The following is a 12,904-nucleotide window of genomic DNA, read 5'->3' as shown; positions in this document are numbered from 1 at the left end:
CCGTCTGTCTCATAGAGCACCTGACTTTTCTCTTTACCAATTTCCCACGAAATTTTCGTGAGACCCATACATTCTTTCATTACCACGCAACAATGGGCAACTTCGGAAACGCTCTCAAGGCCGGCCAGACGGCCATTGAACTGGGCCGCAACGTCCAAGGCCTCGCTGGCGCTGCATCCGAGTTCCGCGCTGCCGACAAAAGGGAGATGGGCCGCAAAGCCGGCCGCGGCGTTTTCAACGAGGGTGCCGATACTGGCAAAACGATGGGAAAGACGTGGCTCAAGACTTTCGAAGTCGTGCCACGCCTCGTGTGCCGTGGGCTGCAGTTTCTCTTCGCCCTCATTGCCTGCGGCTTCTACGGAAACCGTGTCGACGCAGACCGCAAGGACGATGACGGCTTCTCGCCCGAGTGGATTCTCGCCATCACAGTCGCCGGGGCCTCGGCCGTCACAGCTGTGCTGTTCGTTGCTGCCACACCTCTCGGGGCCATCCCTTTCATCGGCAGCAAGATCAAGATATTCAAGACATATCGCGCATTCGCCTGGGATTTGATTCTCTCTATCGCGTGGATCGTAGTCTTTGGCATCTTTGCGGCGATATTTCTAAAGAGAGACAGCGAAGACTCGTACAAGGGCAGTAAAACTAGCGTGATGAAGGTTGCCGTCTGGATTGATCTCGTGAACGCCATCTTTTGGTTGATTTCCGGCGTTTATGGTTGCATCAAGACGTTCCTGGGTGACAAGACAAACCAGATGACGGACAAGATTGGGCAAAAGCTTTTTGACAAGAAGAAAGCACCAGCCAAGGAATCTGATTATGCAGAGAGCGTATAAGCAAACGGGGTTTGAGATGTAGAATGTACAGACTATTAGAGGTCACTCGAGTGCAGTGGCCCTTTTCTGGGCTAATTTCTATTCTAGTTCGATGATCACAGTCTGTAGAGAAACCTTATAGCATTATCTTTGGCTATATAACTGGGTTTTGTGTTCGCATTCTTATCGTATACCCGCTTAAGTAGTCCCGCGAGGAATCAAGAAAGAAAAAGTATCAGATGCAAGATAGCCACGCTATTAAACTCGTCACCGCAACGCGAAATTCGCTTAGTTTACTACCGCCAACAAAAAACCATCTAGAATAGTGCGCCCCTTAGATACCGTGTGCGCCGTTGATATCATAGGAATCAGCGTAGCCTTGACTCTCTTGTCATTGCCCACATGACTCAAGAGCGAATTCTTACCTGTCTCCGCGGCGCCACTTTCAAGCATATTCCAGACAACATTGTCAATATAGATACACCCCTTCGGTCTTGTAAGCGCGACCGCCCAGTCGAAGTATTTCTCCTGCTCGCCCCAAGAAGCATCGCAGAACACCATATCAAATTTGCGGCCCTCTGCAGCCAGTTTTGGAAGAACATCCAGAGCGGCGCCAAGTATGATCTCGGTGTCGAGGCCTGAGACGTTCTCCAGTGCGACATCGCGGTGCTTGGGGTTGATCTCGATACTGGTGACCTTCGCGCCTGTCTGCGCTAGCCAGATAGTAGAGTAGCCGCCGAGTGTACCGATCTCGAGTACGGTCTTGGCGCCGATCAGCTGACATTGGATGGCGAGAAACTGGCCTTGAAGAGGGGAGACGGCAATTTCCCGCAGATTGTTCTTTTGGGAGTTTGCGACAGCGTTGTCCAATTTCGGGTTTGGCGGGAGGAGGTTGTTGCGCGCGATGTCCTCCACAGCAATGGCGGCCGCGACAGTGTTCTTCTCAGCAGTGGACATTGTGTGAGAATGGCCAAGTTTTTATCAACCCAAATAGTTGAGTAATGGACGTGCCGACAGTTTGTAAGTCCGTTATCATCTCTCCTTTTTATATACTAACTCCAAGGGTCTCCAGGGCACGTGTCAACAAAAGTAACTTGCAGTCATGGCATCGGATATAGTTCTGGGCTCGGAAATCCGAAAGCGAGCTGTTTTGCTGCCTAGAGCTTTCTAGGAACTTCCCCTTCCCAGATGTAAGTCGATCGCGTTCATTGGATCAAACCTTTAAATCTTACTTTTTGCACAGCGGCTCGGCGCATCTCGGCTGCCGAGAAGGTCGAGGAAATACTGATCTCCCCCGACAAAGCTCAAGTAAGCGGGGAAACTTCTAACATTTTTGTATGCGTCCTTTCAAACTCTGATCTATAAGCGCTATACTGTACCTAGTTGAGCGTTCTGCGCCATTCTGAGGAAGCGTGCTGCTCACAACTAGGAATGTGGGGCTGAATGCGGCACCGAAGACGGAGATAAGCAGCGGAGCGGAGTCGGGGACAGAGTGTCCAAAATGGGTCGGCGGCATAAAATTGCACTCGAGATCAGGATACTTCGGGCCGCTAGAAATACTGTTCTCCAAACTATGGCGACATTGAAACGGACGGGTGATCTTCCCCAAACGTGCACTGGGGCTTAAGGGGAAGAAGACGCCTGTGAAGGCTTCGGTGGCCGCTGCGAACACGTAGTGATAAAAGACACAACTGACACTCGACATCAGTAGCTGTATTTCAATTCCAGCATAATTAGGCTTAGCTGCTCCGGTGACTTTGTCTGAAGAAATTCACATTTGTATGTCGCTTAGGATCTGGTGCGTCGGAAATCTCGATTGCAGCTCACAGAAGCCAAAACATGAATACAACCCACCACCGCACTGCTACCTACTGCAGGTCTCGATTTTATTCCACTAGTCTTAGTTGCACACAACGGACCATATCACTTAGTACTATAAGCGACGCTAACGGGCCGTCTTTGGTGGCCGCGGATCCCGCGGGACGCTAACTGCCGTCAGTTAGTTGACTCCACTTTGCACACGCCAAAAATGGGCTCGCATAATGCAGCTCCAACATCAGAAATGAGTATCGTGTTCGTCAAAACAGCCTGACAAGTCGAAAAGCGTGAGAACAAGGGCACAGGAGTTACTTTGAAATTCCAGTGGCATCTTTTTGGATCACTTAGACTTTGGCAATGGTTCTACTTGCGGACACGATTGGCTTAGGATGGAGCACATGAGCGTTTGACGCAATAGTTGTAATCGACATGGGCGAAGAAAATGATATTGTGGCTGACCAGTCAGCTTTGCCAAGATATCTCGAACGCGTTCTAGAATAAAATAGATTACTTTAGTGTTCCCTTTGACCCTCGTACACTCATCAAAATTCCTGTTGTGTTGTATCATTCACACCACGTTGTCGCCAGGCTTCTTCTCAATCTCCATGTCGAATTCTCTTTGCACCCGAATCGCGCCGAAGCCGCTCTTGCTTACAATTCTTTTCTGGCTGTGATCATCAGGCAAGCTCTCACTACTAACATTGCCCATATCCCTGCCGTATACTCTCGTCTCGACGCCAGAGCGGTTGGCGCTGATGTTCTTCTTGGTAGTGTCCCTCTCGCCCAGCTCAAGATAGCTATTCTTGACTGCTGCCGATGTCGCAGGGTCCTTTGTGGATTTGTTCTTCGAGTTGGTCAAAGATGTAAGACGCGATAGTGCTCGTTCAAGAAGGGGCCGGCAGGCGGGGAGGTTCGCGACGAGCATTCCGATGCCGACTTCTGCCTGGGCCCAAGCGAGGATGATGCTCAGGCCTTGGAGGAACTTGGTGGAGTCGTTCAACAAGAGGAGGTACTTTAGTCGAACAATCGGGGCAATGGATGCGCTACCTTTTGTTAGCGAAACAAGTAACGATGTTAGGGGTTCCCTCAGTAAAAGCTCACAAAAAACCCAAACCCAAAAGTCCAATGACAGATGCCTTGACCTTGTTAGCCATTTGCAGTCTCCAGATGAGGGCAAAAGGCATTATGGCGAAAATCCAATCAGTAGAGATGGATACAGCAGCAACCAAGAAAGAAAGTGCTGTTTGTATCTCTCGGGGCTGGCAAGTACCCTCCATTGTTGGATGCCAGTTTTTCCTAGTCAGTCAGCAAAAATCGAATCCGGGATGGGTCGTATATTAACTTACTCAACTGGCGAGCATTGAAAGAACAGGTACATCCCAGTGCCGCCAGTGCAAATAGTGACCAACGCAAGACAAGCGTAGATCACGATTTGCACCCAACGTTGCCCATTACCAATACGCAACAGAGTGAATCCGAGGGACCATTTCAGGCTGACCAAGGTAAAGCACCAAAACTCTTGGAAAACATAGAACCACTGCGTAATTCATGTTAGAGGCTAACTGTACCTATCACACTAGAAGTTAACCCACAAAATAGGAATTGGCCGTCTGCTCTGCAGTCAAAGTTGCATCGAGTTGCCCAACTCCGCTCCAGGCCATGCCTATCAGCCCAACTTGAGAGACAGCCCATACAGGCTTGATTTTGGTCAGTTGCAGCTTTTTTCGAGTGCCGGGTATATTGAAACGTACAATGGTGGCTACCATGGCCCAATCATCCGGGCCCCAAGCTTTCCTCTGTGCCCGAATCCAGAACCGCAGTGCCATGGTGACAAGGTCGAACGGCAACGGCACGAGGACCGCGGTGGCCATATCTTTCGACGTAGCCGCGCCCATGGTGTCTGAACTGCACTGATACGATGACTGAAGAACCGGCTTCGTACTCCACGCGTTCGTCTCGGGGGGATGGAAGCACCACCAAACAAATGATTGAATTCAGCAAAACCTCAACGACCCAGAAAACTTATAAGAGAAGCAGAACCATAACAGCCAGCACGGGTCCATCGATTACTTAAAAGCGGCCCGATTGTTTTAGTTACGAAAGTGAAAGATGGGATCCACCAAACCCCAGCACAGGATCTCTGCGTTGTGGCACTGTGGCCTTCCTTGCCACGAAGGGGACAAGCCTGGGAAGAGAATTCAACCCCCTTGCCTAGATCAAGTTATTAATCTCACAAGCTTCATTTCAAAACTCTCTTCCAGCGTCTACAGACTTGTCCCAGAGAGACTTCTGGGCCTAGCCCGACATGGTAGATTAGAGCAGAATTGGCTCCGTGCCAGCTCACGTGCTTCTATTCCTGAGTGTCTCCCGGCAAACACTTGTGACATTGGGATTACTCTGATATTTTTCTTATAGTTCTCATTGATAAATTTGGATCGGCTTCATATTACCCGCCTTCATAATGTTCTCAAACAAAACTTGTAGCTACGCTGCTTTGGACCTTCCTATCGAAGGCCATCATGATGCACCCAAAAAGATGCACCAACGTCGCTGTTCGGCGCTCACATCCGTATCCAGCGTTACATTCGATGCTGAGCGAGATCGGTGGCTCTCCCGAGTACCAGAGTCGTGCTTCCATGAAGTCCACATATGTAGTAGCATCGATCCCACCATCTCGAAACGTACAGCTCCGTTTTAGACAGATCGCTGCCGTTTCTGGCAGATCTTTTCCGAAGACCGGGACATCGTTTGTTGGCTTCCGGCGGTGTCAAGCAGCGTACAACCTTGCAGCGACCCATACTTATGGGTTGGATTCTTCAACACTGTGCCTACATGTGTGGAGTTTGGAATTTCGGCTGCATCCATAGTTCCCATAGAAACTCCTCCTTGAACCATATCCGAAAACGAATCATATTGCGCCCCTTGGCAGACTACGTGTTGCATAACCAATCACACACGCACTATGGTTTGTATTTTTTGAATCGAAAAGGAGACTCTGGTTCGCGAAACTCCAGCCAAGCCTTGGTGTGTCACGTGCGCCTCCACCACTGAGGGAATTCCAGTCCGGCCCTGGTACTGGTGCCAAGGAGCTGTCACTGACGAGTTTCATGAACGGCTTATGCATATTGAGATCGGCAGAACCTCTGGGTACTTGACAGGGCTGCGTGGGGTGCCAAAGGCGGGTGATCCTGCTCAAACCCTGGTCTGGGCTCCAGTTCGGAATCCACGCAGGATGCGGCCCGGAGGCATAGACCAGACAACTAAACTAGTTCGCAAGGTGGATATGGAATGCGGACAGGAGGCCAAAGACAATGGTAGCGAGTGATAATATATAAAGCGCACATTTCATCACGTGGAGAGAAGCACAACATCCTCCCCGCCGCCACGTCACATTGATTGTCTTGCTTCCTCTAACTTTCCGAGAAAAAAATGGCTCCTTTCAGGGTTTTCGAGGGCAAGCTTGCCATCATCACTGGTGCTTCGCGAAGTATGTACTTTAACTCTTGAGGACATCGTTAGACTATCAACAGCCAGGATGCGAGGCATTGCACAGAGATAAGATTGGACTGACTGATTCATAAGGCTTCGGTGCCGTTGTCGCTGAGCATTTTGCCAGCAGAGGCGCCAACGTCGTCATCAACTACGCCACCGACGGGTCAACGGAGAGGGCTCAAGCGCTGGCTAAGGACTTCGAGACCAAGTACAACGTGAAGGCTCTTCCCGTCAAGGCCGACCTGAGCAAGCCTGAAGCTCCTCAACAGCTCGTTGACGCCGCGAAGGCTCACTTCACCGACGCCAACGGACGCTTCCAGATCGACATCATCATCAACAACGCCGCTACTGTGAACGCTCAGGGAATTGATCAGTTAGATCTCGACCTCTTCGATGCCACCTTCAACCTGAACTGCAAGGCACCCGCCTTGCTCGTGAAGGCTTCTTTCCCCTACCTGCCTACTGATCGTTCTGGCCGGATCGTCAACATTTCTAGCGCCACCACCACCTGGGGTGTCTGGTGGCAGACGTCTTATGCAGGTACCAAGGGTGCTATTGAGGCCATGACCCGTGTCTGGGCCCGTGAGCTTGCTGAGAGGGCGACGGTCAACGCCGTTGCCCCTGGTCCCATGGATACCGGACTTTACTCTGGTCTGCCCGACGAGCCCCGTGAGGCTCTCCGGCCGTTGAACATCCTTACTCCCCTGGCTAAGGCCAGACCCGGCATTGACAGCCAGGAGGTTCTCGACTTGGCACAAAGCATTGGCGGCCGCCCTGGCTACCTGGAGGAGGTTGCAGGTGTTGTTGGAGTCTGCTGCTTGCCGGAGAGTGGATGGATGACAGGTAACCTTGTTGGTGCTAGTGGTGGTGGTGCTTTTGTCCGTTAAGCGGCATGCTCACATGAGTATTGCATCGCTAGGTGTTTGGAGCGAAGATGTTCTCATAATTCAAGCATATTTATGAATAAGGTCCACCAAAGAATAACCACAAACTGCCTAAAGATCCTATGTACCGAAAGAATCATCAACAGCTGAGGGTGTTAGACAGGGAACCCAACCACTTGTACGAATTGCATGGGGAAATTATCGGAGCATCAGCCAATACTAGTCTAACGGAACCCTCCCTTGCTCCATGAAGCAGGGGTGATGGCTGCTTTGACGAAATGCCGGCACATAGATTCCAGCCACTAGTGAGCTCTTCAGTGTGACTTAAGCCATGGTCTAGGGTGTATGTATGTACCCCTTTTCTATTGTCTGTTGAAGACGTAGGGGTGAGTGACTACGGCGCCACCCGTCATGTTTAGGTTGACATGTCACACACTACACAATCAGGCGGTGCTGGCTAACCAGAACCCTTGTACTGAGCAGCAGCATGCTCTTCTCCTGTACATACCACCTGGCAACTCCGACACTAGGGATCGACGGAATCATCGTACGAGCTTGTTATCGCAGTTGGTCGATCACAGGCTTACACACGTCGGAACAATTTAGAATTAGCTTCCAACTGACGTTATATAGTCCACCATGACACTGTGAAATGGGGGCCACCGGTTGTTCAAGACTTGGCTTCATTTATGTAACGTTGAGGAAATACTCCGGGCGTCGGTACCAGAAACAGCGTGCTGATTAGGCACACCGAGTTGAAATTGCAGGACACTTTGCAGTCAACATGGCGAGCTCTCATTCAACAGCGCTGCCTGTGGAAACTAATACCTCTGACAAATGTATTTTGGCTACTCTGGTTGCACCTTAGAGGCCTTGATTGAAAAAAAAGGTCAATGATATAGACTGGGTCACGTCGTGTGGGTGCAAGCCTAAGACCCCTCCTCGCTTGGCTTCAATTTTTCAAACATACGTACGACCATCAAACACGAACAACGGCAAAATTTATTTGCGTCAAGAGCAAGTCTGCATATCTCATTGGCCAGTGCGAAGTCATCTCATTTAGTGAACGGATCACTTCTGGGCCGATTTCCAACTGAAGCAACACCATGAGTCAGTCATTCACTACTGTACTGTACTGCCCACATAGGATTCTTGTACTATACCGAAACGCAGCCGCATCGCAATAGCCCCACCTTCCAGCTTCAAGGGACGGCAAAGACTTCATGGTTTCTTTCGAGACGCTTCAATGTTTGTACATAGTATTTGGTCCTCCAGGTGTGAGGCGCCGCCGTCGGCACTTTTTTTTAGCCGAGTACGAAGCGCTTTGGGTTCTCGAGTGTAAAAACTTGCGACTTACCTCAAAAACCTCTATCCACTGAGATCTCCACTCTTAGATATTCAATTGGGTAATATGACTTGGCAGTGTCGAAAATAATTCAATTGGCTCATCCCGCACATAGGGGTTTCGACTAAGTCCACAATCAATGGGATATTCGAGATTCGTCGAGTTTTCACTTGGTATAGTGTCAACGAAGACGTAGCCAGCTATTTGAATTTGTAGCATTTACATTAACTCAAGACACATATCCCTTTAGTGTCTTTTGTCTAGGAATCCGATCAACCGACCTATTGCATGCGTGGCTTTCTATCAACAATTGAAGGGTATCACTACAAAATGACATTGGCACAGCCATAGACGCCATCGATTGGAGTGTAAACTGTAACCGTATGTTCGCCAATGTTGTTTGTATAAGCTTCAAGGTGAACTTACTGCAGGTCGGAGCAGATGTATGCAAGACGACTGTCCAGGGTATCAACGATAATCACTTTCAAACTTCCAATTATCTACAAGAGCTATAGAGTAAAATCTGTGTACATTGAGTATCTTCGGGAAGCATCTGCAATGCTTTTTGTGCTACTCTGTATCCCAGTATAATGACACCCACTCACAGTCCACAGGTCAAACATGCTTTACTCTGCTCTAAGTAAGAGTCTACCAATGCGATGTAGACAAGAGAAAAGATAATGTATGTGTCACGAACACATTCATAGGGTTTTGGTGATATCTGTCCCCTTTCGGGCCATCCTGTGATTTTCACAGTGCTCGGAACTGCTCATAAAAGTCGTCTCTGTTTACTAGATATCATTCAGTTTCAGTCTCCACGCAGATATGGAAGAATAGATGCATCTATGGCTCTTTATTTTCTTGTACTTGAGAGAAGCATGCTGGTTCGTTACGTACTTGCATGATTGTCAAAGATACAACGACCACGGCCACCGGTATTTGCGAAATAGTCACGATTCTTTTGGGTGACACTAAGCCCTTCCCTTTCAGCACATCCTGGGCAAAGTATCACTTCAACAACTCGTATCTTTCTGCAGTGGCAAACCTGCTTATACTCGCTCTGTTCAAATGGTGGATATTATATACTTGTTAACAAACGAATCGAGAAACTTTTTTCAATACAAAAAGAAACAATATTTACTGCCTAGGCTAGTTGTGCAGAAGCTGAGGTAAATTTCTCGTAGGCTATTTCAGTTCATAGTGACTGCTTTCCCAAGTTTTGATGGGAGACTGTAGCACTTCAGGAAGTAGCAAAGTTACCAAGCGATCCGAAAGTCTCGGGAAGATATGTAAAAGAGCAAAATACCTAGACTAATGGACATAGACTGACTCCTATTGTATTCTTTAATAGATCTGTTAATTTTGAGAGAGGAGTTTTGCCACATCATTTGCGCTAGATGTAGCCAATATCCCACCAATCCTTGGCTTTTCAATGTTCTGTTACCACTGTAAGTCGCCTCACTTCAGAAACATAGAGACCTGCGTTAAAGTTTAGTCTACAGCATGAATGGCCTTTTTCTTTTCTTTTGTTCTTTTTTCTTTTTTCTTTTTTACGCATATTTCTCACTTTAAGAAGCACCAAGTCATTATATCAGCTAGTGGCTCAATTCGAATGAATACTAAGCAGCAACCTTGTGACAGGGCCTGGGAAATCCTGGTATTCAACCAAGTCGTGCTTACTTCGAACGCCATATCATTTCTCTATTGTTTGGGCTCTTTATAGTGAACATAATTATTGAAGCTTCTCAAAGAAGTGGTCATATTCTGAAATCATATTGTCGGAATAGCTCGCGCGCTGCTGGAGGCACACGATAATAGGGGTTGACCGTCACTGTATTTGTTGCCGATGATGTTCTAAGTCCTAGATATCTGGCAGATCTGGCCCTTATATAGGCTGGATTCTGCTGACTAATGTACAGGTGGCATTACCGCTTGGATGCGTACGAATGCGTGCGAATCTCTATTCCAACACATATGTTGTTTTCTTGATGAGATATATCTGACTCTCTTGTTAGACCACGCTGTTTCTGCGTGAGGCACCTTCTTTTATATCCGACGTTAAATTTCAAGATTTTCAAACCGTGGTCTTTCCTTCGGTCTTTCCTTCGTGTTGGTTATTGTTGATGTAGAACAGCACAAAGTGATTCACCACGAAGTAACGCAAGTATGTCTTGGGCGGGATAGATTCATAACAAACTCGTTCGATTCACGTTCAGCACTCAGCCAGTCACTTCGAGCTGATATAATCATATAAAATATTCACAACGTTGAACAAGGTCGAGTCTCTGGCCGCAGTGCTGGACTCTTCTCGTGGTCGACTAGTCGGTGATCATCTCGTACAAACGAACTAATTAATGAATTTACTTTGACTATTCTGTCATAGATGGCTCTTGGATATGACACATATTAAATGTTTATGAATACTTATCGTAGCCGTTGGGTTTGCAAATTTCATTGGAGAATACATTGCTTCGCTTCAACTAGCCAAAATTTGCACAGCCAGCTAAGAAACGTTGTGTTTGCGCTGCTGTTGAACCCGAAAGGCAGATCCCGAAGGCATAAGCATAGAAATCTGCCATGATAGTTGTATGACTGTTTTAGAGTGGTCCATTGGCTTTTTTGGCCTTGAGATGTATCTGACAGCATAATACCTAGATCATCACCCGAATGTCGAAAATCTTCGCTTCGTCGTTAAGATAGCTTCCGTATCTCATACTTAACTAAAGAATCAATACAAGCGATACAATAAGGAAAGGTTGTTTAAATATCATAAAGATTATCTGGAAGCTTGTGGGTAGTCAGAAGTTGTTGTATTCTTGGATCATAGTTTTATTGAAACAGTTTTCTGGAAAACCCTCTGAGCAGCAGTGATTTTAACTTTCGTGTGATCGTCTCCGACTGAATAAAGCTGCAACACCGTTCGTCATCAACTAAGGAAGGCTGCAATGCCACTGATCCCTGGCTGTTCCCCACGTTTGCGAGTATGGTGTGGAGGATGGGTGATGGAACTACTGCAATGCTAAGATGGGTCTGTCATGGGATCTCGATAGGACGTATACCCCGCCTGTGTTTGCGTTGGTTTGCACACGTGAATCTGGCCATCGTGGTCTCATCCACAATCTAACTACTCTTGAGAGGCCAGGGTCCTGCTGCACTCCTCTCATAATCGGATTTCAATGCTACATGTTATTACTTTGCCAGTCACTGGCGGTTTTGTGTAGTTTACAAGAACTTGCTTCGATCGCTGGAATCAGAGTTTGAAGTACAAGTTCTGTCTTCTTATGGTTTCAATATCCAAATGCATATTGTTTTTTTTTTCGTTCTTCTTTTTTCGTGAAAATATCCGGTTACTTATCAAAATTTAGATTAAGATCTTGTAATTGACTGTGCTTTTGAAAGATTTAGCAAACACATATATTTAATCATATTGAGTAGAGCGTCACTGCGAGGAAGTGCTGAATGGTTCCAGTCAAAGTAAGACATTACCAACTCGTTTTCAAACACAGAACGTAGGATTTAGAGTCGCGAGAAGAAATCTGAATCACTTAAAGGCCTTCAGTAACACTCAGCTATGGATCATAAATAGCAGTAGGATTCTTGAACAACTTGTTTCACCGTCAATACTCTGTGTCTATTTGAATTTTGAAGACGAACCTCATACTATCCTCGCCCAACGATGACCTCATCAGTCAAGATCCGTGCCAAGCAGAGGACTATTCTTTCTAACCTGCGCCAGCAAGGTGGTTAATGACTGGCATCCGAGACACTGAGTGAAAATGCTCTCTGAGTAGAGCCGTTGGTGATGTCATGACTGGACACACTACGATTGGAGCTAGTGCCCCAATTGATGAATAACAGCCATTTCAAAGGGACTTTAGTTGCTCACCGATAAGAATCAAGCTCATGGCGTGGTGGCCCACTCAACACGTGTACGTAATCTCCGTTTATGTCATGCAACGAAATTTGGCACCTGGTTCACTTTGCAGACCTGTCCGTGGAGGTGTCTAGAGTCAGCAGTTAGAGTCGAATTCTTGTAAGCTGCATTCTATGACAATTGAAAACCGTGTAGATTCACAGACCGCTGCTTGCGTTGTAAGTGCGTCGTATCAATGAGAGATTTCGTCGACACACCCTCTCGCAGTTGCGATACGTCTCCTTCCTCGAATTTGTCCACAGGGCAAGGTAAACCAAAACATAACGACCGAACAGGAAATGGGACTTGTCCTTTGCTGACTTTGCCGACGGCTCAACGGCATTCACCCGCACTATTTTATGCCAATCATTCCCGAGAAGGGAAGGTTGCAGAGGATTCCGCTGACGCTCACAAACGGTTCCTGCAACTAGTAGTAGCTTCTCTGACAGCTGCAGATAATCTGCCTTGTCCGCATCGTAGCATTTGCGGAGGAACGTAGGAAGGACCCCAAACCCCAGATTGAAGCGCCCTTCTGGGTGGTGAACCTCGGTATGAAGCAGCATTGACGAATAGTGAGGTCGATGACCAATGGTAAGGTCGGATTTAAGGCCGCTTTATTCCCTTTAACCTCGCTTGGCGC

General features: G+C 47.6%; 5 protein-coding genes across 5 annotated transcripts; 2 read left to right on the top strand and 3 right to left on the bottom strand.

The window, feature by feature from the left end:
• Window positions 1-92: 92 nt before the first annotated feature.
• ColSpa_08891 (uncharacterized protein) lies at window positions 93-833 on the top strand (the record flags this gene model as incomplete). Its single annotated transcript, XM_049275103.1, has 1 exon — window positions 93-833. One exon carries the CDS (start codon window positions 93-95, stop codon window positions 831-833), a length of 741 nt encoding a protein of 246 aa, XP_049131060.1.
• Window positions 834-1,146: 313 nt separating this feature from the next.
• On the bottom strand, window positions 1,147-1,769 carry ColSpa_08890 (O-methyltransferase imqG; the record flags this gene model as incomplete). Its single annotated transcript, XM_049275102.1, has 2 exons — window positions 1,147-1,190; window positions 1,238-1,769. 2 exons carry the CDS (start codon window positions 1,767-1,769, stop codon window positions 1,147-1,149), a joined length of 576 nt encoding a protein of 191 aa, XP_049131059.1.
• A 1,429-nt stretch (window positions 1,770-3,198) lies between these two features.
• ColSpa_08889 (uncharacterized protein) lies at window positions 3,199-3,814 on the bottom strand (the record flags this gene model as incomplete). The annotated part of the gene is made up of 2 exons (XM_049275101.1): window positions 3,199-3,673; window positions 3,732-3,814. 2 exons carry the CDS (start codon window positions 3,812-3,814, stop codon window positions 3,199-3,201), a joined length of 558 nt encoding a protein of 185 aa, XP_049131058.1.
• Window positions 3,815-4,213: 399 nt separating this feature from the next.
• ColSpa_08888 (uncharacterized protein) lies at window positions 4,214-4,525 on the bottom strand (the record flags this gene model as incomplete). Its single annotated transcript, XM_049275100.1, has 1 exon — window positions 4,214-4,525. One exon carries the CDS (start codon window positions 4,523-4,525, stop codon window positions 4,214-4,216), a length of 312 nt encoding a protein of 103 aa, XP_049131057.1.
• A 1,534-nt stretch (window positions 4,526-6,059) lies between these two features.
• ColSpa_08887 (L-xylo-3-hexulose reductase) lies at window positions 6,060-7,009 on the top strand (the record flags this gene model as incomplete). The annotated part of the gene is made up of 2 exons (XM_049275099.1): window positions 6,060-6,117; window positions 6,213-7,009. 2 exons carry the CDS (start codon window positions 6,060-6,062, stop codon window positions 7,007-7,009), a joined length of 855 nt encoding a protein of 284 aa, XP_049131056.1.
• Window positions 7,010-12,904: the final 5,895 nt, after the last annotated feature.

The sequence above is a fragment of the Colletotrichum spaethianum genome (genome assembly GCF_022836535.1).
Source record: "Colletotrichum spaethianum MAFF 239500 DNA, contig25, whole genome shotgun sequence".
Classification (NCBI taxonomy): Eukaryota; Fungi; Ascomycota; class Sordariomycetes; order Glomerellales; family Glomerellaceae; genus Colletotrichum; species Colletotrichum spaethianum.
Note: the sequence above shows the minus strand (reverse complement) of the source record. Positions and strands in the feature narration are given on the sequence as shown.